The 27556-nt window shown below is 41.5% G+C and overlaps 1 protein-coding gene across 1 annotated transcript in view; it reads left to right on the top strand.

The window, feature by feature from the left end:
* Positions 1–27556, top strand: part of LRP2 (LDL receptor related protein 2) — a 178405-nt gene that overhangs the window by 137721 nt on the left and 13128 nt on the right. Inside the window, exons 55-71 of the mRNA XM_065880144.1 lie at positions 519–696; positions 1761–1957; positions 2696–2941; positions 3664–3792; positions 4706–4825; positions 5572–5688; positions 6444–6560; positions 7419–7556; positions 11204–11326; positions 14799–14927; positions 18544–18675; positions 19694–19825; positions 21488–21631; positions 23362–23527; positions 25156–25284; positions 26338–26558; positions 27337–27513. Coding sequence (XP_065736216.1) covers positions 519–696; positions 1761–1957; positions 2696–2941; positions 3664–3792; positions 4706–4825; positions 5572–5688; positions 6444–6560; positions 7419–7556; positions 11204–11326; positions 14799–14927; positions 18544–18675; positions 19694–19825; positions 21488–21631; positions 23362–23527; positions 25156–25284; positions 26338–26558; positions 27337–27513 — 2595 coding nt within the window. The remainder of the gene's footprint in view (positions 1–518; positions 697–1760; positions 1958–2695; positions 2942–3663; positions 3793–4705; positions 4826–5571; positions 5689–6443; positions 6561–7418; positions 7557–11203; positions 11327–14798; positions 14928–18543; positions 18676–19693; positions 19826–21487; positions 21632–23361; positions 23528–25155; positions 25285–26337; positions 26559–27336; positions 27514–27556) is intronic.

Raw genomic sequence — 27556 nt, 5'->3', positions numbered from 1 at the left:
ATATTTTTTTCTGGAAGTTAATATTCTTCATATTATTTAGCAGAAGTTCAAATTCATCTTTACCTCTGAGTTGCGGCCCAGAAAAGTAGTATAGTTGTTGCTCAGTTTATACATCCACCTGATTCTTGTGCAACTTCTGTTGCCTGTATCCTTAGGATGAGAGAATATAGCATCTGCTGAAAATGAAAACTTTAACTTAGATTGTGGGCACATGGATATAAACTAAATTTCCCACCTGCTCTCCAAGAACTTTGAGAGACACATTTTTTCTAGCCCAATACCAGTGAGTAAGCCTCACTTCTGGTAGCACATAAATCAATTTTCTGTACTAGCAACAGGGTTGCTAAAACAGCTCTACCATATGTACTCTCTATGCACTTTTGTACAAAGCATGAATCTAGGATAACGTTTTTTTTTTACTAAGAGGTGATGAGTTTTATGCGGCTGGTAATCAGCGCGTCTGTGCTTGATACTCTCTTTAAGTGAATGAACATATATTTTCTTCCTTCTTTCACTAGTGACTAATCCCTGCAGTACCAACAATGGTGGCTGTTCTCATCTCTGCCTCATCAAAGAAGGAGGCAGTGGGTTCACTTGCGAGTGTCCAGATAACTTCCATACTGTCCGGCATAGTTACAGCACCCAGTGCCTGCCCATGTGCTCTAGCACCCAATTCCTGTGTGCCAACAGTGAAATGTAAGGCTCTCTTCTCCCTCTCCCCATTGCCTCTCCAGCCCTTGGACACACATTGAACTTCAAGACTCCAGGGGATGGGAGTTTTCCAATGAACCAAGATTTTGGCTAATTAACGTGGCTCATTTGGGATGCACCAAGACCAGGAAAGTTGGATCTCCAACCGTCCAACTTTCTCTAACTTCAAATAATTTCGTCCATGAAGGAAGGAATTTGTGAACCAAATGGTTACACCCATGCATGCAAGTTTTTGTTTCTGTAGCAAGGAAGCAAACTGTGTGTTTTTTTTATTTCTAAGGAATTGTCCAAAGTCTCAGAGCCAAGAATGTATATAAGTGTACACTGAAAAATAGCCCTCAGGAGTGATAGAATTTCTCTGTCTTTTTCAAACATATGCTGGCCTAGCTTCTTAAATGACTATGCCAGAGGATCCAGGGTCACACATTCAAATCCATTTTTGATGATTTGTATTTGTTATGAAACATGGTCACAGATTATTTCCCTCACAATGGCCACAGGCCTTGACGACTAGGGGCTCTGAGTCAGAAAGTGAGGTCAAGAGGAGATGTTAATGCAAATCATAACATCTAAGATTCTGTGGCAGATTATTTTGACGATTGAATAAGGTATCCTAGGTTAAGAATCTAGCATACACCCATCATGACATAAACTCTCAAAAGATGTCAGTGCCTCCAGCTTTCCAGCCAGTACCCAAATGTCATATATCCCTCTGGCTGACAGTCCCAACCAATCCCTGTTTCCAGAACCACAGCTCCAAACACACACTCCACTCTTTGTTGTGGCAGGAATTTAATCATCATACTCAAAGCATTTTTTCAGTGTGTGTTGGGTCTTAACAAACCTGTTCTATGTCACCTTGTTATGTTTTCTCTGAAAATATTCCACAGTAGCTAAGGTTTAATTGATCCTCTTCTTGGGCCGTGAGAGAACTCGTGTGTATCATTCCTTGGAATTCAATTTTCCCTTCTTCTCTCTGGATAGTCGTTGCCTGCTCCTCTAACCACTTGGTGTTTTGCTAGGAGAAGTGCTCTGTTTTCTCTGTGTAGGTGTATTCCCATCTGGTGGAAATGTGATGGGCAGAGAGACTGCTTGGATGGTTCTGATGAGCCCATCACTTGCCCGCAGCGCTACTGCCGGTTAGGACAGTACCAGTGCATGGATGGCAACTGTACCAGCCCACACTTCATATGCAATGCTCATCAGGATTGCCCTGATGGGTCTGATGAAGACTCGGTTCTTTGTGGTGTGTTGAACTGCTTTCTACCTTCTCTGCCCACTTCTATAGTTGATCGCCCATGGTTCTGTAGGGATTTTCTGAATGTCATAATCCAAAAACTGGTCCAAAATCCTAGGGAAAAAAAACCCTCAGAGTCCATCCTATATCTATGTTTATAAAGTTTAAAAAAAATCCCAGGTCTCTACAAGGAAGATGGTTGAGGTAGATACTAAGTTGTCTGTATTGATGGTTCTTTACTATATGCTGTGCATAGAATCTCCTTTGAGAGCTAACATTGAGGGTGAAATGAGGGATTCCCACATTTTAAACAGGGACTCTCAGTTGTAATATTTATTTATGTTTCCATTTTTAAAAAGCCAAAAAATAAAAAAGCCCCATCAAAACCCAAAAAAACAACCCTCCAAACCAAAATCAACACATAAACAATAGCAACAAACAGAAAGTTTGAAAACCTTTGTCCATTAGGGCAACAGGTACAGGAGAAGGTGAATTTAGTAGGCTGTCAGCGATTCAGTCCTTATCCCCTAATTCTGCATGCAAGAAAAAGATATTTAAGAATTTAGGAGACAGTAATAGTCAAAGGACTAACTGCTCACGTAGTGGTACTGGTTAATAATAAGTGCATTAGGGCATAAGTCCTCTAAGAAGAAATTATAATCGAGTTCTCCAGGATCCATTAGTGTAAATTAGGAGCTTTTGTTCCTGCCACCTTCCAAGCTGATAACCAAATGTCCCCGCTTGCAGAGCATCACCAGTGTGAGTCCAACGAATGGCAGTGCGCCAACAAACGTTGCATCCCGGAATCCTGGCAGTGTGACATGGAGGACGACTGCGGAGATAACTCGGATGAAGATAGTTCCCACTGTGCCAGCAGGACCTGCCGGCCGGGCTATTTTAAGTGTGCCAATGGCCACTGCATCCCTCAGAGCTGGAAGTGTGATGTAGACAATGACTGTGGAGACTACTCAGACGAGCCCCTCCAGGAATGCTGTAAGTTCCTGTGAGAGGGACCTGGCCTGACAGGGAGCAGGGAACAAGATGGATGGAGAGAGAGTGTGCAGCCCCTGCTGCAGCCCCATGGGGTGCCCCCTCTTGGCTCTTTCCCGCGGCTCTTCCGGCACCGCAAGGCAAAGGAGAGCCGCACGCACAGCCTGCGGGTTGAACCACGCCCCCTGTTCTCAAGTGGCTGATTCCTGCTCTCCATACACGAATGTCTGTAACTGTCCCGAATATGATAGCAAGAGCTTACACTTTGTCTATCTAGCACTTTCTCTTTTGAGCCTCAGAGAAACATGGTGAGGTAGGGAAAGTGGGTGTTACCAACTTTCATTTTACAAGTGAGGAGCCTAAGCTTCATGTTAAGTGGCTGGTCACTTTTCTACTTCGTGCCAGAGCTGACACTTCAACCTGGTTTTTTAATTTTACTTCAAACCCAGTTCTTCCCCCCCCCCCCGCCCCACTCCCCCCCAAAGTTTGACTGCAACATAAATGAGTGGAATGAAATGGTGAGAAAACTTAAGGACTCTGTCTTTCTGCTTTGGGTGAACAGATCACACCTAAAAGAGACACAGTTGCCAGAGTCTGTTTGGTTGGTAACACGGTCACCGTTACTCATCAGCACCGCATCTTAAATAAGACAATGGAAAGGTGTCTTTGGTTTCCTTTCAGGACCGAGACTTCAGTTCTGACCTTGCCCCTTCTTCTCTTTTCAGTGAGCCCTGCCTACCGCTGTGACAACTATACGGAATTCGACTGTAAAACAAACTACCGCTGCATCCTGCTGTGGGCTGTGTGCAATGGTTTCGATGACTGCCGGGACAACAGCGATGAGCAGGACTGTGGTAGGGAGGGGCTGCAGGGGAGGAGGGAGGGACAAACAACTTAGCAGGAGATGAGAGCAGATTTCCCACATCATCCTTCCTTTGTTTGCCTCTAATAACATGTTACATTTTTGTAGCTTTTTACAGGGATATTGGGAGTTTACTTTATACATCTTAAATGAAATGTGTCTCAAAGGATACTATACTTGGGGAAGACCTTGTGAAGATATTAGGAATTTGTGTAATTTCTCCCAAATGCAGAATTCCTGTTTACGCTTGACAAGTTTAAACTGTCTGATCTTAGAGATTGATTGAAAGGAATGAAAGAGGGAGTAGAGAAAAGATTTGGTATCTATCTCTAAAAAGGATATTTCAAAATCAGAATATTTCTTATTTCTGAATCTCCCTCTGACTTTCCACATCCTCTGTGTCTGGCAACATAGAAAATTTATGGACAAAAGGCCAAATGAATGAATGGAATTTGCCAAGATTAGGCATATACTCTAACTTGAAAACAATGTCTCTCTGTGTGTGTGTGTGTTAGGTTTAGTTGGAAGAGAGGTAAGGAAGATATTGGGTTATTTTAATAACACTGAATCTAATCAACTAAAGACAATGCGATGGACATGTTTTGTTTGCTGGTGGCATCACTTAATTTTCCTTTCCAGGCCTTCATTGCAAATTGCAAGCCAGGGACTAAATCATTTTTTGAACAGTTTCTACAGAAGAGAATGGATCTAGTTTCTAACAGTAGGATAGATTCAGTTTAGCCTAAAGAGGAATAGTGACAGTGAATGTGGCTGGCATTCCTCTTTCTGGGAGCTTTGAGAATATGGTAGTGTAAGACTCAGACCATCTCAGAAGAAAGCCAGGACTACTTCGACATTTCTTGACCATGGGTTTCTGAAGTATTTGCAATGACTGTGCTTTGCAGAGTCGATGGCATGCAAACCTTCTGGGGAATTTCGCTGTACAAATCACCACTGCATCCCTCTTCGCTGGAGATGTGATGGGCACAATGACTGTGGAGACCATTCAGATGAGGAAAACTGTAGTGAGTGTTCAGGGTCCTTCATCCTTACATGCCACTGGAGTGGTGATGTCTGCTCTTTGTCTGTAATTCAACTGTCTATGCCATTCATCCTCAAAGGGTAGGAGGACGGCTACCTGATCTCTTGTTTTCTGACTGGTACATTACTACTTTTTCATCTCCTTCTCAGCTGCTTGTAATCAAGCTCTGGGAGAAGAATATTTACCCAAGTATATCTTTTGTCTCTATTTATTTACACTCAAGTTTATTATTTTTTTTCAAAAAGAACTTGAGGTGACTTACAATATATCATTGCCTTATGATATATATCGATTTCAGATTAACATGAAATACATTCTGACTTTAGTCCCCTTTTGGAAGTAAGAAGGTATAGGCAGTTGAGAGAATCAGGATGCTGGTTACACCTGCAATTATCAATTGACTAAAAACTTCTTACACAAAAGGGTGATCCAATTGGCATTTTATTGTTCATAAGAAAGTTCATGTTGAATCCTATAGGAGGTTATCTGGAGTTTCAGGAAATGAAAAATTATCTTAAGATTAAATCACCTTTGGACAAACTTTTTGACAAAGTCCATTCTTTACAGACTTACAATTGAGATGGAAAGTCTATTTTTGGAGGCTGGACAGTCTGGGACTTGGGACACAGGAGGGCGTTAGGCACAGAGGACACTTAGGCCAGTCCACAAGCCTGTCCCCTATGTATGATTCCTGGTGCCCTCTGATGGCCACGTGGCTTTCTTTTTCAGCCCCCCGGGAATGCACAGAGAGCGAGTTTCGGTGTGATGATCAGAGCTGCATTCCTTCTCGATGGATCTGTGACCAAAACAATGACTGTGGGGACAACTCAGATGAGCGGGACTGCGGTAACTGTCACAGCTCTTTAAGGGGCTTTCCAGAGAGTCTTGTACTAGGGTCAGCATATTGGTCGGAAGTAGGGGCTTCACATGTGTGTTTGGAAGGTTTTTTAGACTTAAATGATTTCTGTGTAATTTATGTAATATATAAACCTTAGCATTACAGTACCTTCTGCTTTATATATATTTTCTATGTTTATGATTACCTTATAGCAGTCTAGATCAATAATAATAGGGAAAATCTCAAGAGAGTTTTAAAAATCCCATTTTAACTTAAACCTCTGCTAGGAGCAGACTTTAATCTGCATGGACCTTATAAACAAATAAAAACATTGGTCTTCCTACTGTTCTCCAGAAAGTGGCCCTAAGATATATATGGCTGTAGCTCCCTGGTGTAGAGGTCAGATGTTAGAATAAGAATCATAAACCCCAAGTAGTTTTATAGCTCTTACTGATTAAGGGTCGAGTCTGAGAAAAATCAGCGTGCAAAACAGTAAAAGTTGGGGAGTTCAGGGTTTTGAGGAAAAGTTTAAGAGCTAGAGATATTTAATAGAGGAGAGATTGCTACTTCCATCTCCGTATTTTGAACGGGGAAGGTGTACCTTTGAGAGTGTATTTACTCGCTAACCACAAGGCGTGGGTTTGTTGTGAGCCAGTCACCGGGTATGGATAGGAATGTGATGGAAGACTTACTACTCTCCACGGAACTAACAGTTGTCTGAGAATGCCAAGGCATCCTGGAAATGACAGTCTTTTCTCTTCAGAGATGATGACCTGCCATCCTGGATATTTTCAGTGTGATAGCGGGCACTGCGTTCCTGACCAAATGAAATGCGATGGGTTTGCCGATTGTCACGATGCGTCTGATGAAGCCACTTGTCGTAAGTTTCTAGACACCCATGGCACCGTTTGTCTGAAATGCATGGATATGGCAATTTAGACCCAACTTTTCCCATCAGCCACCACTTCTTATATTAAAAGACCATAGATATTTTCTATTCAGCATTCATTGATAATTATCAGTTTACCTGGGGCCTGAGTCACCATGTCCATATATTTCACAGTAGACATTCAAGTGCATTTCATTAATAATATTTCAAATAGAGAATATATTAAGTGTGCTAACGAAAGTATTTATATGTTATCAGCTACTCTACAAATCGTTAATTGGATAAAAACTTGGCAGGTAAAAGGATATTCAAGCAATGAATAAAAGGGTATTCAAACATAATGAAGTCCCAGTATTAAACATTTTCTGAATTGAATAATGGCATATAAAATTGTTTACAAGTATAAAGACAATATGATCATTTGCATTTTAGTCTTTTTGAATCACTGAATAAATATTAACTGTTGATGATTGTCTATGATGGATTTTGTTGATAATACGGTTGCCGCATCTTAAAACCTGCTTTTCAAGAGACTATAAATGGATGATAGGAAAAGCCAGTGCTGACACCGCTGAAGGGTTGCGCTTGCCTATAACAAAAAAGTGGGGTGCTGTCCACAGAATGACTCATGTCATTGAATACTGGGCTTGGTCATCTATCCTTAAGAAACATTCCATCAGAATTTCAGACAGTTTAAAGCCACAGAACATCTGGTTGAATCAGGAAGAGCAGGCTATAATGGAACTCTTTCCATTAGGAGAGCTCTTTCTGTAAAGGAGAAACAGCCGGATAGCTTTCCAAAAAGTATCTTTTTCTAATAATTTGACTCTGTCTCCTCCCCACCAACAGCCACTCGCTTTCCCAATGGGGCATACTGCCCAGCTACTATGTTCGAATGTAAAAATCATGTTTGTATCCAGTCATCTTGGAAGTGTGATGGTGATAACGACTGTGGCGATGGTTCCGATGAAGAACTTCATTTGTGCTGTGAGTGAGAGAGGCTGGGGCTGGTGTTGTCAATGTTTCTTATGTGGATCCTGTGATCCAGGAGGGTGGTTGTACAATTTTTGAGTACTGGACACATGATCTGCATTAGTGTGCTTTCACTTGGCCTTCCTGCTTAGTTCTCTACTTGGAACATGAGAAAGTTGGGCAGGCATCCATAGTGTTAAACATTTTGTGGCCTTCAAAGGCAATTGGCATAAATAGCGGCAGAACTGTTGTGGTTGAAGTCTGAGGTAGGGTGGGGCTGTACATCTTTCCTGCTCCATTCTACTTTCAGTGCCCCTCAAGGTACTTCTGCTAAACCCCCCGAACTTCAGAGAACACCTTTAGGACATTTTAAAACTAGTTAGTCCTTAGTCACTTGACGTTACATCATAATTCAAGCCCATCTAATTTTCTGTTTTATGATGCATATGTATTTATTTATTTAAACATCTTTTTTTAAAAACATTTTTATTGGAGTATAATTGCTTTACAATGGTGTGTTAGTTTCTGCTGTATAACAAAGTGAATCAGTTATACATATACATATATCCCCATATCTCTTCCCTCTTGCGTCTCCCTCTCTCCCACCCTATCCCACCCCTCTAGGTGGTCACAAAGCACCGAGCTGATCTCCCTGTGCTATGTGGCTGCTTCCCACTAGCTATCTATTTTACGTTTGGTAGTGTATATATGTCCATGCCACTCTCTCACTTTGTCCCAGCTTACCCTTCCCCCTCCCCATATCCTCAAGTCCATGCTCTAGTAGGTCTGTGTCTTTATTCCCGTCTTACCCCTAGGTACTTCATGACCTTTTTTTTTTTCTTAGATTCCATATATATGTATTAGCATATGGTATTTGTTTTTTTCTTTCTGACTTGCTTCATTCTGTATGACAGACTCTAGGTCCATCCACCTCGCTACAAATAACTCAATTTCATTTCTTTTTATGGCTGAGTAATATTCCATTGTATATATGTGCCACATCTTCTTTATCCATTCATCTGTTGATGGACACTTAGGTTGCTTCCATGTCCTGGCTATTGTAAATAGAGCTGCAGTGAACACTGTGGTACATGACTCTTTTTGAATTATGGTTTTCTCAGGGTATATGCCCAGTAGTGGGATTGCTGGGTCATATGGTAGTTCTATTTTTAGTTTCTTAAGGAACCTCCATACTGTTCTCCATAGTGGCTGTATCAATTTACATTCCCACCAACAGTGCAAGAGGGTTGCATTTTCTCCACACCCTCTCCAGCATTTATTTGTTTTTGTTTTGTTTTGTTTTGTTTTTAACATCTTTATTGGAGTATAATTGCTTTATAATGGTGTGTTAGTTTCTGCTGTATAACAAAGTGAATCAGTTATACATGTGTTCCCATATCTCTTCCCTCTTGCTTCTATTTATTTTTTAAACCAGTGAGTCTCAATTTGGGTACCCATCAGAATCACCTGGGGAGAGGTGTTTCAAAAGCACACGCTCTGGTCCCACCCTAGGCTTAGACCTATTGAACCAGAATGTCCAAGGACATATCAGGCCTGGGCAAAACGTATATTGAGAAAGCTCCTTAGCTTTTTAGTCTCCTGGTTGATAACTACTGATTTTAACAAAGTAAATGAAAATAGAGTTTGTTTTGGTCATTTTGCTCCATGCTTTGAGTCATTGGAGAGACTTGAGAGCAGTAGTTCTCAGAGTGTCATCTCTGTACTAGGAGAGTCAGTATTACCTGGGAACGTGTTAGAAATACAGATTTATGGGCCCACCCCAGATCTACCCGATCCGAATCTCTGGCAGGGGGACCTAGCACTCTCTGCATTAATAAGCCCTCCAGGTGATCCTGATGCAAGCTAAAGCTTAAGCATTTCATGTAAGTAAAAGCCCCCAACACAGGAGAAGACACTCCCAGAAACGTTACTTCTGGAGCTCTTGGTTAACTCCTAGTCTGACTTAGCTGCAACTTGCTTCTGGGGTTCTCATCACCTCTTCCAGTCAGTTTCCTAGATTCATCTGCATCAGTGTGCTTTCACTTTCCTGCTTAGTTCTCTACTTGGGACATGAGAAAGTTGGGCAAACATCCATAGTTTTAAACACTTTGTGGCCTTCGAAAACAATTCATTTTTAGCCCAGGGATTTGACTCTAGAAAATGATATATCAGAGTATTCCTTCCCCCCAGAGAACTTTGAATTAGCATACATTATATTTTCCCAGTGGCATCCCAACACTTTCCTTGCCACATCTTAGTTTTGTATAAGGAACTAACCATGTTTTGTTTTGTTTTTCACTTGATGAATCTTGAAAAACATCTTAAGCATGTGTAACTTTCAAAGAAGAAGTCCTCAGGAAGTTGCTTCCCTCTAAAAGATAAAGTGCCCATAGTTAGTAAAATTAAACTTTGCGGAGGCAGAGACATATAGCCACATGAAAAAGTGACAAACACTGTTTTATAATGTTGCATTTAACAGCAAATAATTCTTGCAAAGTTCTATTAACGATACTTCCAAGAACCAGTTCTCAGAGCTGAATTTTTTTTTTTTTTTTTTTGCGGTACGCGGGCCTCTCACTGTTGTGGCCTCTCCTGTTGTGGAGCACAGGCTCCGGACACGCAGGCTCAGCGGCCGTAGCTCACGGGCCCAGCTGCTCCACGGCATGTGGGATCTTCCTGGACTGGGGCACGAACCCGTGTCCCCTGCATCGGCAGGTGGACTCTCAACCACTGCGCCACCAGGGAAGCCCTCAGAGCTGAATTTTTTCCCCCCAACCTCATTACAAGTCTCTCCTCTTGCTCCCTGTTTGTGGTACCAAGGCAGAAGGAAAATCAAACAGCCCAAGTCCTCCATGGGAAAGAGGAACACATGTGTGTCGGGTTCACTGAATTCTTGTACATGCATAGAGGACTGTTTCCCTGTAGCAACTAAGGGACCTGGGTTCTACCTGTAGGTTCCTCACAGGGACACAAGCATGAGCCAGAGGTCTAATTCTGGATAATAAAGTGAGTCAGGGTTTGCTTATGAAATATCAACTTTAAGTGCAATAGGTGAGGGAATTCAGGTAGGAAAGTCCATCATGGTGTAAAACTTTAAGGAAAAGACTTTGTGTTCTAGAGGCTCAATGATAACTCCAGTCAGAGGGACAAACAGTGGCCTCTTGGCTCAGGTATGGTCCTGCTGGCCTCTCCACCCTCCTGGCCACCATTGTCTTCCTCGCTCCATGCTTCAGCCCAGAGATCTTTTATTCAGGTCCAGAAGCCTGCCTTCCTGACTCAGAATTTTTCCATGTGAAGCCTCTTCTGACCCCTCCTCCCCCAGAACTATATATCTCCACAGTAGATGCTTTCACAGCATGTTTCCTTTGTGGCTCTTACCACAGTTGTAGTTGAATGGTTAATTTGTAAAGTCTGTTCTCCTGCTAGAATAAACATCCCATGAGGATAAGTATCGTGTCTTTCTTTTTCCCAATTGAATCTGATGCCCGGCACAGCGCCACGGTGTCAACTAGACACTCGAGCTATTTGTCGATTGGTTAATCGAACAAGCCAATGAAGGGATGAATCAGGCAAGCCTGGCGCTGGCACGGGAGTGTTTTTAGATACTGATCCTTATGTTTTGCTCTTAACCTGTACTTTTGCTTTTCCGTCTTGTGTTTTAGTGAGTGTTCCCTGTGATTCACCACACCGTTTCCGGTGTGACAACAATCGCTGCATTTATCGTCACGAGCTGTGCAACCATGAGGATGACTGTGGAGATGGAAGTGATGAGAAGAAGGAGAACTGTAAGCAAAAGTCAAAAGGGAGAAGGGAGGCCTTCCCTGGTGGCGCAGTGGTTGAGAGTCCGCCTGCCGATGCAGGGGACACGGGTTCGTGCCCCAGTCCGGGGAGATCCCACATGCCGCGGAGCGGCTGGGCCCGTGAGCCATGGCCGCTGAGCCTGCGCGTCCGGAGCCTGTGCTCCGCAACGGGAGAGGCCACAACAGTGAGAGGCCTGCATACTGCAAAAAAAAAAAAAAGAAAAAAAAAGGGAGAAGGGAAAAAGAAGGGCCCCCAATTGCTTGCAGTTTGCAAAATGTACCTCAGGATTTCAGTTTGTTCTGTAGAGGCTTGAGCTACACCTGTGAGTGCAGATCTCCATGGACATTATTGTTTGCAAGACCCTGTAAACACTCATTACTTAGATGCAACCCTTCCCTGCTTCTTCCTGTTTCATTTGAACCAGATGTTGGCAAGTTCCTTAAGAAAGTGAGAATACTAAATAGTGGTTGAGTCACACTTGACAAACTAATGGTTTCTCTCTTTTCAAAGATGAGGTTTGGTCACTCTTCAGCCTAGAGTTTCTAATTGCCAATCTAGGCATGGGAAATTCTCAATGCCCCACTGAAAAGATCATGTTAAATAAGGCAGCTCTGGTGTTCACAGAGCTTATCTAATATCCTTCTTTAAAATGAAAATGTATTTCCCACAAGAGAAAGATGATAGATTATTTTAAGAGAGAAGTTTCAAACTGGCTGCATTTAATATTTTAGATATTGAAAAATCTGTGCTTTTACATTTTGAGACTGTTTTAAACCTATCCATTGAAGGAGAGAGCTGATTAATTTTCTGGGCAATTTAATTTACCTAGAAAAAGTCAGTGAGGAAAATTATTTCTCCTGAGTCGAATTACTTTTTTTCCTAAAAGGATATTATCTGGGAAAATTTAGATAAATGCTTAACTTTTCTATTTTCTATTCCTTATTTTGATGTGGGCTTAGAATGCTTACTGTCAGCTGCCATCCCAGATGGCCATCCCGGGGACTGGGTGTCAGGGGCACTTTGATACTATTGCCATGTTCAAGTTTGTACCCTCCCTCTCCCTCACCTTTTTGGGGCAGAGATGAACCTGTGGTTATAACATTGTTAATATGTTTGTTTGAAGCATAGCACAAAAGAATGAAAACCCAGAAATAAAACCTTTTTAAAAAATTGGAGCAGGTTTACCCCTTTCCCTCTTCTCTTTCCATTTTCCCTATCAATCATGCCATTTTTCAGTGGAGCCAGACATTTGTAGCATATGGTCAAATCCCAGAGTGGAAAAAAAGGAGTAGTAAACTGAAATTCTTCTTGTGGAGCAGGAAGTTAGAGGAATCACTGCTAGCCATCACAGTAGGCGAACTGCAACATTTCAATAGCTTAAAACAGCAGAGGACTAAAGTTTGATGAAGGTCAGGCAGCTCCCTCCATCCTGTAATTATGCCATCTGGAACACATAGCCTTCAAGGTTGCTGAGGCAGGAGAAGAGAGAAATGGAGGAGACAGTTTCCTAAGTTCCTGGGCCTGGAAGTGACAGGTGTCACGCATACTCACAGTCCATTGGTTGGCAGTAGTCACGTGGTCCCAATCTAACTGCAACGGGGACTGGGAAATGCAGGGAAGTGCATGGATATTTAGTGAACACCATTTGTTTCTACCACAATTTACCCTAGTGTCACTAAAATTCCCTGTGCACTTTTCTTTCCATGCGTAGAACACTCTTAACCCCTCCCCCAGGGACATAACCCAGAGTCCCTCTCAGTAAATGAAATCCAGGAGCTCCAGGTGACAGGCACTAGTCATGCCATCAATTCCAGATGTGCTTCCTCTTGGTCTGGAGACCCATAAACTAAGAGACTAGTTTTATTTGTGTCTCCTGCCCCCAGTAGATAGTGGTAGAACAGGGGGAGCATAATGGAAATAAACATCCTCGTGGGGAAAGAAAGAATGAGACTCCTTGCCGTCCCTGTTCTGTAGCAATTCTGAAATGGCACTGGGCTATGGTGGCACACGTTAGCCCAGGACAGTCCTGATTTACGTCTGTTGCCCTAGTGGAATTGTTAATAGAGCTCCTTTCCCTCTCACAAGCGTATCGACTCGGAGAGTAAATTGTATGTTTACCCTGTGCAGACATTGTGAAGGCCCTTATATAGTGGGGATTGGAGGAGATTCATTGATGAGGTCAAGACTCTGCTCTCAGAGGAGCACCTATGCCCATTTTTCCTCATTGTCTCTGCCTCCACCCTTTGGGAGTGGTTGCTTGTCTATATCCCTCTTCAAATGAAGAGGGAAGAGGGGAGTATGCCCTCCTTAGGGGTAGTACAGCTTTCCCAGCCACTCCCTGCTCGTAGAAGGGTGGGGGCCCAAGAGTTTTGTCACCTCAGTCACAGTGTTTTGGTTTATTTGGTCGTATGTTTCGGAAACCGAGCAGGCTTTTGATCTGCTTGCTTTCAGTTAGTTCTAAGTGTCAATAACCTTACTCAGTGTTTTTGTTTGTTTGTTGGTTTTGGTTTTGGGGTTTTTTTTTTTTTTGAGACACAGTTCTTGAATTTGTTGCATTTCTTTGCTTTGTTTCCCTCACGCACCTTTGGGTCAACTTTGTCAGTTATATTCAGGCCAGAAAAGTAGATGGGCAGTCATTTAATTCAACTAAGAGATTTGACTGGTCCTTTTTAAACTTCAGAGTCTTATGTCATCTAAATGCAGTAGGTTCTCTGCAAACTGCAAATTTCTGGACTTTATTTTCTTTGATTTCTGCTTGTAAATCAACTAGTTCTTCCCCGAGCTTATCTCTTTCTTGCCGAACTCAGGTAATGGCAACCCGCGCACATTATTAACATTCCATTTTCTAACCTCTTTGCCCAGATTGACAAGTTCAGTAAACATGCGGTCCGCCTTCCAGTTTTTCCAAGGTGACAACTTTACAAATACTTTGCCACTGCGTAACACAGGCCTCCATCTTTCCCTCCTTTGGGATCACTTTCCTCGTTGCCTGCCTCCTGACTGACGCCAATGCCAAATATTTTAGGTTTTGTTATGGAAGTGCCCTACTTCTATATCATTTAGGGTAATTAATACTAGTGACCACAACCAACAAATCTCAAACTCTCAGTGGTGTGACGTAGCCAAGGCTTATTTCTCACTCACATAAAGGCCAGTGCAGTTTGCACGCCCTTCTCCATCTTGACGCGAGGCCACCTGATACACATGGTCCCTGGGTTGCTGAGCAGGGAGGCACATAGGCTTTAATAGCTTCAGCTCAGAAGTGACACGTGTCACCTCCAACTCACAGTCCATTGGCCTGAACTAGACATATGGTCCCAACCTAACTGCAAGGGAGACGAGGAATTGTAGGGAAGCACACGAGCTTATTTGTGGAAATACTGCCTCTGCCACAGAAGGAAGCGTCGTGTTTCACGGAAGAAAAAGTTTTGAGTTTACCTTATTCTTAAATTTTAGGTGTAGAACCGACTCCTAGACCTTGTACAGAAGATGAATTTAAGTGTAGCAATGGACGTTGCATTTCACAGCACCTGGTATGTGATGATGTCAATGACTGTGGTGACCATTTTGATGAGACGGGATGCAGTAAGTAAATACTTATTTTTATACTTCATTGTAGTAACTCAGGTTAACCTACTGGAAGCATGCAATAACATAAAGTAGACGATAACCGTGTTTCTCTTTAATTTACACGTTGTGTTCTGAACTGCAGTCAAGCCCATAGCTACCTGTTATTGAACACTTATTCTATACCAGACATTGTGCTAAACAGTACATGGATTATCTCATTTCATCCCTGTAACAATCCTGTGAGTTAGGTATTGTCTGTCTTTCTGTCTCTCTCTTTTAAACAAGTGAGGAAACCAACTTACAGGTTAAATAAATTGGCAATGTCTTCCTGTCATCAAGAAACTGAGTCAGGGGCTTCCCTGGTGGCGCAGTGGTTGAGAGTCCGCCTGCCGATGCAGGGGACACGGGTTCGTGCCCCGGTGTGGGAGGATCCCACATGCCGCAGAGCGGCTGGGCCCGTGAGCCATGGCCACTGAGCCTGCGCGTCCGGAGCCTGTTGCTCCGCAACGGGAGAGGCCACAACAGTGAGAGGCCCGCGTACCGCAAAAAAAAAAAAAAAAAAAAAAAAAGAAACTGAGTCAGGATTTGAACTCTGATCTGTTTAACTGCAGGGCATATCCTCTTCCCAGTTCATTAGGTGCCTCTCAGCACCTTGAAGCTATTCATTTTGTTTCTTAGTTTGTACATTTTTTCATCTTAAGCCAAATGCAGTAATCTTTGGCACATAGGGGAAGAGTGGTTGGTGAGAATGGAAATGTCACAGGGGACCTTGGAAGGACCACTTTTTTTAAGAGAGGATTTTATGTGGGGAAAGGATGATGTATGCAATCAAGGGATGCTTCTAGCTTAATATTGTGATGGAAATCTTGGAAGGGCATGCTAATAATTCGCACTTTGCTAGTCCTTTGTAGCATTTATGAAATGCTTTCACATACGTTCTCTAATTTGTCACTTAAGATAGCTCCAGGGGATTACTGCTATTATGTCTATAACTATATAATAAAGCTCACAGAGCTTAAGTAACTTGCTTGAGTGGCTCACAGAGTGGCAGAGGCAGAATTTGAACAGTCCTGGGACTGCAGTCTGGAAGAGCCGGCTTCTAGCTCCTCTGCAGCTAGCTGTGCCACTTTGAGGACATACTGACTTCGTCAGGCCTCGATTTCTTCTTAGGAAAAAGGAGGGAGTTCTTCAATCCCTACAAGTCTGGACTTAGTCACCTTAGTTAGCTGCACATGCTTTCAATTTTGTGGACTTTAATCGCCTTTTTCTGAGGCGCCCCAAAGATTTCCTGGCAAATTTTCTCCTGTGTGGGTTACAAAAGAAGATGAAGAATCAGCCATATTGAGTTGATTTGCCATTCGTTTCACACACTTTCTCAATGGGGCCTGGAGTTTTTGACATAATAATGTGACCTGATTAAATATTTAAAAAGCGTAAACATGATGGAATTTGTAAAACCCAAAGGTAGGTTTGAGACTGATATGTGAATGGTTCCAGGACTTTGGAATATTTCCAAGTTAGGCTCAGGTCAAACATCGGTTTCTCTTTTAGTTACCTGTGCCAATTAAAAGCCTTAAAATTAACCTCAGTACTTTTAATTCAAATGACATTTAATTAAAAGCAGGGCTTATTTAAAGGAAATAGGTATCACAGGCATTAATACGGTATGGAAGCAGCATTTCTTTGCAGATATTAAGCAGATCTGTGATATGGGATTCAGTCTTACTGCAGTGGGCTAATTTGACTAAGACATAGAATTCTTATTTAAAACACCAGTTCTTTGATGCTGCTAATCCACTTGCTTTCCTTTTCTTTTCCTTTCTTCTCCTCTTCCTCCTCCTTTTCTTTTAAACAGGATCACTGAAGTGTTTTGGACATGTGTTTTCTTTTTTAAAAATATTTTAAAATCATGAAAGGAAAGACATTAACATTTTGCTCATACCATTGAGGGATAAAGAAAAGAAGTTAACCTCAGGTTGCAAATATTATTTATGTGATTACAGAGATAGATTGACTTGCTATTTCTCTGGTAGTTCTTATTCCTTCTTCATAAAATGGAAGATAGAGTGTCTACTTCTGAAATAGAGTATCATATATCTGGGTTGGGGGAGATCTCTTGTATTATGAATTAAAATGGTGATTGTTTTCAAACGAAAAAAGTTACAGGAAGGTCTTTACATTTGAGGCTGAATCTCATAATGTTATAGGGTTCTGCTCTCGTTAAAGACTCTTGCTTCACAAGAGTATAACTCATTCAAGGGAACACTTGGTCCAGAAATTTTTACCTCCTGGGATCCCTAATCACATTGTAGATGTTAGAGCTGGGGAGGAAATCACAGTGCCTCATGGTGTACTTGAGACTCAGAGAGGTTATGTGACTGGCTCAAGGCTATTCATGTTGATAAAAATAGGGTCACATTTATTGAGCAATGCTGTGGAGACATTACTTACCCACCTTACAGAAATTTAAAAGGTAATAGAGAAATACCATGAGAAACTTCATGCCAACGCATTAGACAACTTAGGTGAAATGGATAAATTCTTAGACAAAAAATGCTAAAACTGCCTCAGGAAGAAATAGAAAATCTGAACAGACCTATTTAGCTATGTGTCATTGTTAAGAGCTCAGACTAGACCTTTATTATAAGACTTTCACGCATAAAGCTTTTAAGTATGAAATCCAAGGGCAGCATTCCATTGAAGGTTATTGTGCTTTATTTTGTGTTTTTGAAACTGAATGTTTTTAGTTTATTCAAACCACATATACCCATGGTCATTGTACCTTAAGGCAGCGGTCCCCAACCTTTTGGCACCAGGAAGATAATTTTTCCACGCATGGGAGCTGGAGGTGGGGTGATGGTTCAGGCGGTAATGCGAGTGATGGGGAGCGATGGGAAACAGTGGGGAGCGGTGGGGAGTGATGGGGAGCAGTGGGGAGCGATGGGGAGCAGTGGGGAGCGGCAGATGAAGCTTCGCTCGCTTGCCCGCTGCTCACCGCCTGCTGTGCGGCCCTGTTCCTAACAGGCTGTGGACCGGTAGTGGTCTGCGGCCTGAGGGTGGGGGACCCCTGCCTTAAGGGACCCTGAGAAGTGGCTAAGTTCACTTCATTGCCTACTATAGAGGACAAATAGATATAAATCTGTTTTTATTTAAAAGAATTGAGTCAGGAGATACCTGTATCAGTGTCTTTTATTTATACGTGTGTGTATATATATACATGTATACACACATTTGAGATGTATCTATTTATATATAAACATTATTTATATATAAATATAATTATATAATATTAAGATAGTGGAGCAGGTGGATACAGTTGTAAAGAGTCCCTGGCTGTGATTCTGTCCAGAACTGGGTGCTCTGAGAATGAGCCTGGCAGTGCTGAGTATAATCGGAAAATTGCCTCAAGGATCTAACATTACATGTATTTGTACAAATGGTTTTCAAGCCATTATCAGATATCCCTATACAGAGGTCTCTGGTACTCTGCAAAGCTTATGGAAAGGGGTCATCTCAAGGTGTTCTATAATTGGCTATCTGTAGGTGTTCTTCTGATATACCACTTGACTGTTCATTTGTGGCTGATGTGCTTTGTACTTTTCATTTGTAATGCTGGGATTTTGTTTTTCAGATACAGGAAAAGAAAGGTCATGTGCTGAAAATCTATGTGAACACAACTGTACCCAATTAAGTGAAGGAGGATTCATCTGCTCCTGTAGACCTGGGTTCGAAGCCAATAGTTTCGACAGAAACTCCTGTGAAGGTAGAGTATATTTCCTCCACTTCCTATTAGGGAGAACCTTGTACTTTTTAGATTCTCCATTCATTCCCTTTTACTAAACATGGTTTAATTCCCTTCATGGGGCTAAGCTCATGGTCCTAGCTCATGAGCTAGGACCATGACTCAAGGATGCCAGTTGCTTTTTCCAGGCTATCTTACTGGTGCCTTGCAGAGCATTGGGCCATAGCTCATCTTCAGTAATGTCTGTGAAATTGATTAATGAAGACCTGAGTGATGATGGCTACTTACTGTACCAGTGTCTGAGATCAAATTTTCTTTTTTTTCTTTTTAACATCTTTACTGGAGTATAATTGCTTTACAATGTTGTGTTAGTTTCTGCTGTATAACAAAGTGAATCAGCTATGCAACACAAGCCTTACTTTCTTCAAACAACACGTATTTATTACATACCTCCTACGTCAGACGGAAATGAGTTCCCAGGTGTGGAGTCCTAAGGGAGCTTATCAAGAATGGTAAATATCAAGTATGATTTTAGGTGTATTTGATCATTTGAATTTACTGTTCCTATCTCATGATGTGCCATACTCAGATGGTTAGAATAGTTCTTTTAAGGGCTGAAGCTTAAGAACTCAATCGAAAAAACCAATCAATGACTTCCCTTTCTGAAGCCAATTAGCAGGAGGGAAGTGGTACCAAACATCAACAGCACAACAGCTGCTTCCCCAAAGGGAAAATCTTATTCTGTTGTTGTACAGAGTCAGACTGCCTCTGTTTAAATCTGGTCTTTGGGGTTTTGGGTTCAATAATAGTCCCTACCTCAGAGAGTCTTGTTGGAAGATTAAATGAGGAAAAAACATGAAAAGCATGTGAAACGGTGTCTGAAACTTGGTCAGTGTTCCACAAACGTTGGCATCATCGTTTATGTTCATCTGCCCCCTTCTCATCCTTATTGCTCGTGAATATGGCTTTAAACAGAAGCAGGGTCTCTAAGGAATGGATGGGAGCAGATGTTGCCCACTTGGTTTTATTTTGCCTACAGACGTCAACGAATGTGAGCAATTTGGGGTTTGTCCCCAGAACTGCCTTAACACCAAAGGAAGTTACGAGTGTTCCTGCGCCGAAGGGTTCAGGTCCGTGACTGACAGCCACGGAGGACGGTGTGCGGCTGACGGTAGGATGATTGACCTCGGGATTAACTGATGTACCAGGAAATAAACTTTAGAGTCTTATTTTGTAAATTCACCAGCTACTTCTCTTCCAACACACCCATCCACCCTCTTCTCCTCTCTCCTCCCCTGCCAAATTAAAACACTAACTACAACCCCCCAACAAATACTTAAGAGTTAAAACAAGAGTCAGGGGTTACGTATTATTCTGGATTTAGCCTCTGGTCCACCTGGATAAAAACTTCAAAAAGTGGACAAGATGTCACTCTCCAGAGGATTCAAACAACAAGTGCTTCCCTGTAGGATGGTGGTCTCCAAAAACTCCCAGTCCACCGAGGTCAAGGTTTGAGGCCCAGTAATCCAACGCGGGTCACAAAAAACATTCCATTCAATGGGTCGCAGTCAGTTGGGGCAAATCAGGGACATTCTGTTGAGAAATGTCTTTTTATTGTTCATGGACTACTGATCACAGACAAAAAGCATCTGGCTTATTTGCGACTTCAATCATTAGCTCTACATTTTAGGTTAATGCCAATATTTGAGAATCAGGCCTGAGTGAAAGCAGTAATAAATACTAGATAGAAATGACCATAAAAGTCAGAAGTATCATAGTCCAGATTTCCAGAGGTCTGATCTAAATCAGCATATCTCAGTTAAGGGGTCTTTATGATCTTATAGATTTGAATTTAAAGTTTGTAAATGAGTTTAAGGACTTGATAAGAAAATAGCATTTTTATTTTGCAAATGAAGGGTAAAATGGCTTTTCAATTTCTTCATACAAATTGGGCTTTTCAAGCACACATTTGACTAGCATACTTAAATATTTTACCCTCCAAGCATTTTTGACACTGAAGGAAAACTAGGATAAAGGCACTTGAACAGTTGGTGTGGTAATTAAGCAGCAAATTAGAAAATGTTTAACTCTTAACTAACGAGATGACTGAAATAAATTAGAATATTTATATAAAACACTATGTCAAGATAAAGGAAATATATAAAATGAACTTTCAAAAGTTACTTAAGTTAGATTCGACTGACATTATGCAAGTAAATTAAATTTTAAAAATTCTAGGCAACGCATCTTGGAATGAATCACCATTTACATAGCTGCTTTAAGTAAAAAAACCTTTTTTAAAACCAAGAACAAGCTGTTTTTTGTCATTAGCTAGAAGCTAAATTGGGTCACAGAGCTGATTGCCTGCTAAAAGAATCATTAAAATCTGTCAGTAAAGAATGGGAAATGAGGACTTCCGGGTAAACTTTTAGTATGACTCTACATATTGTATTTCTTCTGTGAGACTGAATGTCTACAATCTTGTCTGTTTTACTGTCATTGAAAAAAAAATCAGTGAAAAAGAAGTAGCTATCCAGGGGTCTCAGTCTTGGCTTAGCTTTAAACTGTTGCCCAAAGATAAAGAACTGATAATATCCCTAACAGAAATGTTAGCTTTCTACCTGAAATAGAGACAAGGATGTCGACAGTCACAGATTTTGCAACCCAGTTGATGGTCCTCTCTATTCATTAACAGAGATCAATTTTTAGAAAAATTCGTTTTTGTTTTATTTTTTAAGGGCAGGGAGGATATCTGCTGTTTTATATCCTACTGTTATAAACAAAAGTTCAGGTAGCATTCAAACAGATTAATCAGCCCTTCATTTGTTTACAGGTTACCCTCCTTTGCTGCTACTGCCGGAAAACGTGCGAATTCGAAAATACAATCTCTCATCTGAGAAGTTCTCAGAGTACCTTGAAGACCAGGAACGCATTCAGGCTATGGATTACGATTGGGATCCAGAGGGCACAGGCCTCAGTGAGTATGAACTGTGGCATCGGTCATTGATAACAGTTGAATACATTGAATTATAAAGTGTTGAACTTTGGGGAATTTATTTCTAATGAGTGAATGTTGTTGCCTGAGTGGAAGAGGATGCTCCCCCCGCCCAGCGTGCTCCAGACAATTTAGCTGTGGCCGTGCGTCCCAGCCAGTGTTTCCCACCTTCTCACGGAACCTTCTCCCATTTCTGGGGACTATCCTTTCAGGATCACCTCATGTCCCTTTGTTTACTATCTCCTTGTCTTTGCCCTTGCCTTCCCCACCGTTGTACGCTTGGAAAATTTCTACTCAAAGACCCAGTTCAAAGTCACCTCCCCCGTGATGTCTTTGATAATCCCTCCTAGCACAGTTCTTTGAGCCTGTAGCATTTTATACACGCTTCTACTAAAACACATGTTATGTTGAGTTACAGCTAATTATCCACGTATTTCTCTCCCTACATCTTAACTGTGTGCTCTTTGGAGACAGAGACTAAATCGAATTCATCTCTACATGCCTAGCATCTGACCCAGGATCTAGTACAGTGTGTGTGGTGGGTGTTCAATGAAGGAAAAATGAATGATGCTTACTGTGGAGTCTCTCATGGCTCTGGCGTGTGGGAGACAGTAGTGGGGCAGGAAAACTTGTGTTCTACGCCTGTCTCCCTCATCTACTAGCTTTATGACCTTAAATAATTGAAACAATTCTCTGGATCCCCATTTCTCATCTGTAAAATAAAAGCAGTAATCTTGTTCGGCCTGCCTCCCTCTGAGAGTTGTCTGTAAAACCAAGTGAGATGACAGATATGAAAATGCTTTGCAAACTAACTATGTAAGATTTATTGCTGTTGTGTTTTCACATTTCATTATACAATACAATGAAATTTTCAAGAATGGTTCAGGGAACTTCCCTGGCGGTCCAGTGGTTAAAACTTCGCTTTCCAGTGCAGGGGTATGGGTTTGATCCCTGGTCAGGGAGCTAAGATCCCACATGCCTCGCGGCCAAAAATCCAAAACATAAAACAGAAGCAGTATCATAATAAATTCAGTAAAGACTTTAAAAGTGGTCCACATCAAAAAAAATCTTAAAGAATAAAAAAAAGAATGGTTCATACCTAGGAAAGTATGTGCCTTGAAAGTCAGTCTTCCTATGCTTTTTTTTTTAAACGTCTTTATTGTAGTATAATTGCTTTTCAATGTTGTGTTAGTTTCTGCTGTATAGCAAAGTGAATCAGCTATACGTATACATATATCCCCATATCGCCTCCCTCTTGCGTCTCCTTCTTCCTATGCTTTTTAAAATGTCTGCTGTCCAATATCCTTTAGTCTATACATGAAATAAGACTTCTCATCTACACAGCTCCTTTATTGCTAGTATGGACTCAAACTCTTAACAATTTGCCCCTGGTTTATCTATATGTTCTGTTTTGGAAACTAGAATGTGATCCTAATGGGGGTAAATAGGCTGAAATATATTTTAAAGGATTACCTTCAAATAGAGAGGACTAAGTATCAATAAGTTATCAATTGAAGCATTTGTAGCTAATAGCTCAAGTATGATAGATTTTGAGGTTTGATCATACTGGTTAAATTGAATTATTAGTATTATAGGAACACCGAAGAGCTAGAGGTGTCAATGAATGAACAGTACTTCACCTGATTAGACCCAGTTCCTCCCTTACCTGGTGTTCCTAACAGGAAACTGACCTGTGTGTCTTGCCTCCGCAGGTGTTGTATATTACACTGTGCTAGGGCACGGCTCTAATTTTGGTGCTATCAAACGTGCCTACATCCCCAACTTTGAATCTGGCAGCAATAATCCCGTGAAGGAAGTTAACCTGGATCTGAAATACATAGTGCAGCCAGATGGGTTAGCAGTGGACTGGGTTGGAAGGTAAGTTTAGCCTCATTCTATTTTCCTGGCCAGAGCTCCCCTCTGCTCACCATGGCACATGAGTTAAACTGGCCCAGATTATGGGCACACTCAGCCTCAGGGGCAGCTGGGTGATGCCTGGGCTTCCTGTAGCCTCAGCAACTACCTCGGCTTCCCCATTGTGTCATATAAACATCATCACTTCCTATATTCTATGTGTGCCATGAAAATTTTGGGAAAGCCCCAAGGTCAAGATTTTATATTTTATCTAGGAGAGCATTCTTGCCAACAGAGTTCTGGATTCCAAAATGAACTTTCAGTATGGCAGCGCTGTTCATTTTGTGAAGAAATGGGACAGACTTACATTCTACCAGCAAAGCAGTTGAGATGAAACATGTTTCTTTATGGTATTGTTTTGAGGAGGAACAATCCACATGTGTTTTTAGGAGGCTATGTTGTCTGAACAGGTTGGAAATTTGACTTCCCTTTATAATCTTTGGGTTTGAGTTAATAGAGCTGTTAGCTTTGATCTGCCCTTCTACACCTTCTAGAACTTCAGGGACCAGAGCCAGACATTTTGGACGATACCTAAATAAGAACCTTAAGTAGGTTTGTCATCAGATACATGCATGAGAGGCAAACTGACGTGGAAGAATTAATAAGCTCCTTCTTCAAGGAAGAGCCTTGGGTTGGAATGACGTTTGTGGGAAAGTAATTACATTACAATCAGAATTCAACCATTTGTAGAACCTCTTATGTCCTTGAAATGAACTAATAAAGGAAAATGTTTGCTGCGCTCTGGGAGAACAGAGAATCCTTTGTAGTATTAATAAATTTTCACCTTTTCGCTCACTTGTCTGGTGCTCTTGGAAGACTTGAGCATCTCTGCAGAAGTTAAGTAGGTCCCACTGTGCCTGCAGTGTAACAGGAGACTCATTTCAGCAACTTCTGTGAGGAAACAAGACCTCAGAGAGTCATGAACTGGAAACTCTAGACTTTAGCGCTTCCTTCTTCAAACCAACCACTTCCTTCTTCAAACCAACCAACCAAGATCTGTCTTCTTGTTTGAAATTTTACCTCTTCTCAGCCTTAATGAATGAGTAAATTTAAGCAACTGCTGGAACTCTTTCTGCTTGTTAGAGACTGAGACCTGAAGCCTTAGGGATGGAATAAGGGCAGGATGGCTTTGCTGAGTTTGTTATTTTGAATGGCTATTTCCACTCATCCTTGGAGCTGATGCCAGATTCCTAGTGATTCCAATGGGCTCTTGGCTGAGGAGGAAGCCAACTCACAGGCAGTCAGAATGAAAGGCCAACAGTGCCTCACAACTCCTATCTAGAAGCAATTGTCTCATAATAGTGCCGGATGTGAGGTTCATCATCATTACCAATCCTGGCTGATACAGCTGCTTTGGCTGAATATCCCCTTCATCCGACACCCCATCACTTGTAACTTTCTACAGATGTCCCCTTGGCTGAAGAGATTGGGGCATTCCTGGGAGAGGGAGGCTGTGCTCTCATCATCACTGGTGTCTGAGTAGCTGTCTTGTTGGCCAGAACTTCCAAACTAAATGCTCTCATCTTCACCCCTCTTCCCCAGAAGTCCAGTCTAGACTCTTCAGTTGTTTACCTTTGTCTCTCTAAATTCAGGCATATTTACTGGTCAGATGCCAGGAGTCAGCGGATCGAGGTGGCTGAACTAGATGGAAGGTACAGAAAGTGGCTGATTTCCACTCAACTGGATCAACCAGCTGCAATAGTTGTGAATCCCAAACTAGGGTAAGTACTTGAAGGAGTCCTTCATGTTCTAGATATTTTCCACTAGATTCTCCAAAAAATTATATCTTCAATTATCTTTTCCTAATTGTACTGAAATTGTCCTTGGACTTTTTTGAGTGGCACCTATGACTATTTTCAACAATTATAGTATGCCCTAAAGATCACTTAGGACAAAACAGGCTTCAGAAGATGGACACTGTGTCAGGGGAAGGCCTCTGGCCGCACTTTTTCCACAGCCCAGTTTGTCTAAAACCCACACATTTCTCAACAGAATTTAAGGATTGAGCAACACCTGATGATTGGTTTAGACTAGACATTGCAAAGTGGTGGCTGATGGGCTAAATATGGCCCATACACTTATTGGACTTGAACTTCACAGAGCTTTAAGATTTTTTTTTTTTGTGAACTTAGTAGATAACATTTAAATTAAAAATAAATATTTGTATTTTGGGCTTGAAAAATCAGAAGAACTGGTAAAGTTAGGTAGGTATGCCTTCCTTGACGCGGTATTGCCTGGAACTCTTAGGGCTTTGCTTGATGCGGTGTTTGCCCATCACTCTACATTCATAACTGCCCTGTTCCACCCATTTATCTTGCCTGCCTGATCCTTTCTAGGTGTTTAAAGGGTACAGTCCCTGGTCTGCTCAGTTCTTCTACAATTAAGTATTAATTGCATGCAAAGTAATACCTTTTCAAAGAGAATGTAAGCTCCATGAGGGAAGGAATCTGTTTTGTTCTCTGATGCGTTCCAAATACAGGATAGTAGCTTCTCACACAGCGGGCATTCAAGAAATATTTTTTGAAGAATGAACAGCTTTTGTGATTATCTATTTTAAAAGGTCTGGATATATATCTTTGGACAGGGCTGGCCAGTTTCTATTGGGAAAGTGCAGTTCTCAGGAAGGATAGATCACAGATGCACAGGCTCCCCCCTTTCTCTCCCTGTGTTGTGTAAAGTATAAAAATAGCATCATTTAGGACCCAAGGCTCTTTGAAAACCAGTTGATTTCTCCACTAGATGAAATGCTGCCATGAGGAAACCTTCTGTTACAGGTTTATGTACTGGACTGACTGGGGCAAAGAACCTAAAATCGAGTCTGCTTGGATGGATGGGCAGCGTCGGAAAGTCCTGGTTCAGGAGGACCTCGGTTGGCCAACCGGCCTTTGTATAGATTATGTGAATGGTGACCGGATCTACTGGAGTGACCTCAAGGAGGACATTATTGAAACCATCAAATATGATGGGACCGATAGGAGAATTGTTGCAATTGCAGGTTAGAAATTTCACTTAGAATTTCATATATTAAATAATTAATGTATTTCCAGTCTCTTTGCCCATTTTCGTAAGAAGGAACCCTAATCTTAGGAGATGCTTTTTATAGTTTCTTAGATACCACTCTGCCCAGCTCCCAGCTGCTGATTTAAATGCAAATGAATCTATTAGCAATTATTAAGTCCTTTTTGTATAATTAAAAAAACTTGCTGTCAGCAGCAGATGTTGAAATAACCGTTTCTTGTTGGGTTGCTCTGATAGAGATGGCCATCATGCGTTCCAGTGGTAATCCGTGTCTAACCACTTCTAGGTACATTAGTTTTTAATGTGCTAGATTGCTTTTTATGCACAACTGGAAACGTCTAGGAGAGAAGCATTTTGTTTTCTTATCTAGACTCTACAGAACTACAACAATCCAGCACGTAACAGGTTTTTCTGATAAGTGGTGTCTTATATTCACAGAAAAAAAAAAAGATCTCTGCCCTACAGATTGTTTTCTAAAAATAAAATAAAATCAGCAACTTGAAAGTGAGCGAGTCCCCTATAATTGGTGTCATTCGGTAGGCATTGATCTGTTTTAATTTCTGTCATCTTGATCTCCTGGTGCAGCACACTTTCATGGTCGTGTGTACACAGAGTCTGCCTGAATGTTGCTGGAATTTTAAGGTGTTGCCTAAGAGATTGATCCAAGCGGTTTGACTTCTGACATAAAAGTGGGGCTCAGGTATCTTCTTTTCAGTAACCTTGTTTTGTTTTGCTTTTCCCCTGTGGGTGAACAGCAATGACCCCTTATAGTCTGGACATCTTCGAGAGCCAGTTATACTGGTCATCTAAGGATAAGGGAGAAGTATGGATCCAAGATAAATTTGGGCGAGACGAGAAAGAGAAATTGCTGATAGTGAACCCTTGGCTCACGCAAGTTCGAATATTCCATCAATGGAGATATAATCAGTCAGGTAGTCACCAACCTTATTTCAAATTGATGGCTATATTTCTTTT

The sequence above is a fragment of the Phocoena phocoena genome, chromosome 7, assembly GCF_963924675.1.
Source record: "Phocoena phocoena chromosome 7, mPhoPho1.1, whole genome shotgun sequence".
In the NCBI taxonomy this organism is placed as follows: Eukaryota; Metazoa; Chordata; class Mammalia; order Artiodactyla; family Phocoenidae; genus Phocoena; species Phocoena phocoena.
The sequence above is the reverse complement of the archived record's forward strand: the minus strand, read 5'-3'. Positions and strand labels throughout refer to the sequence as shown.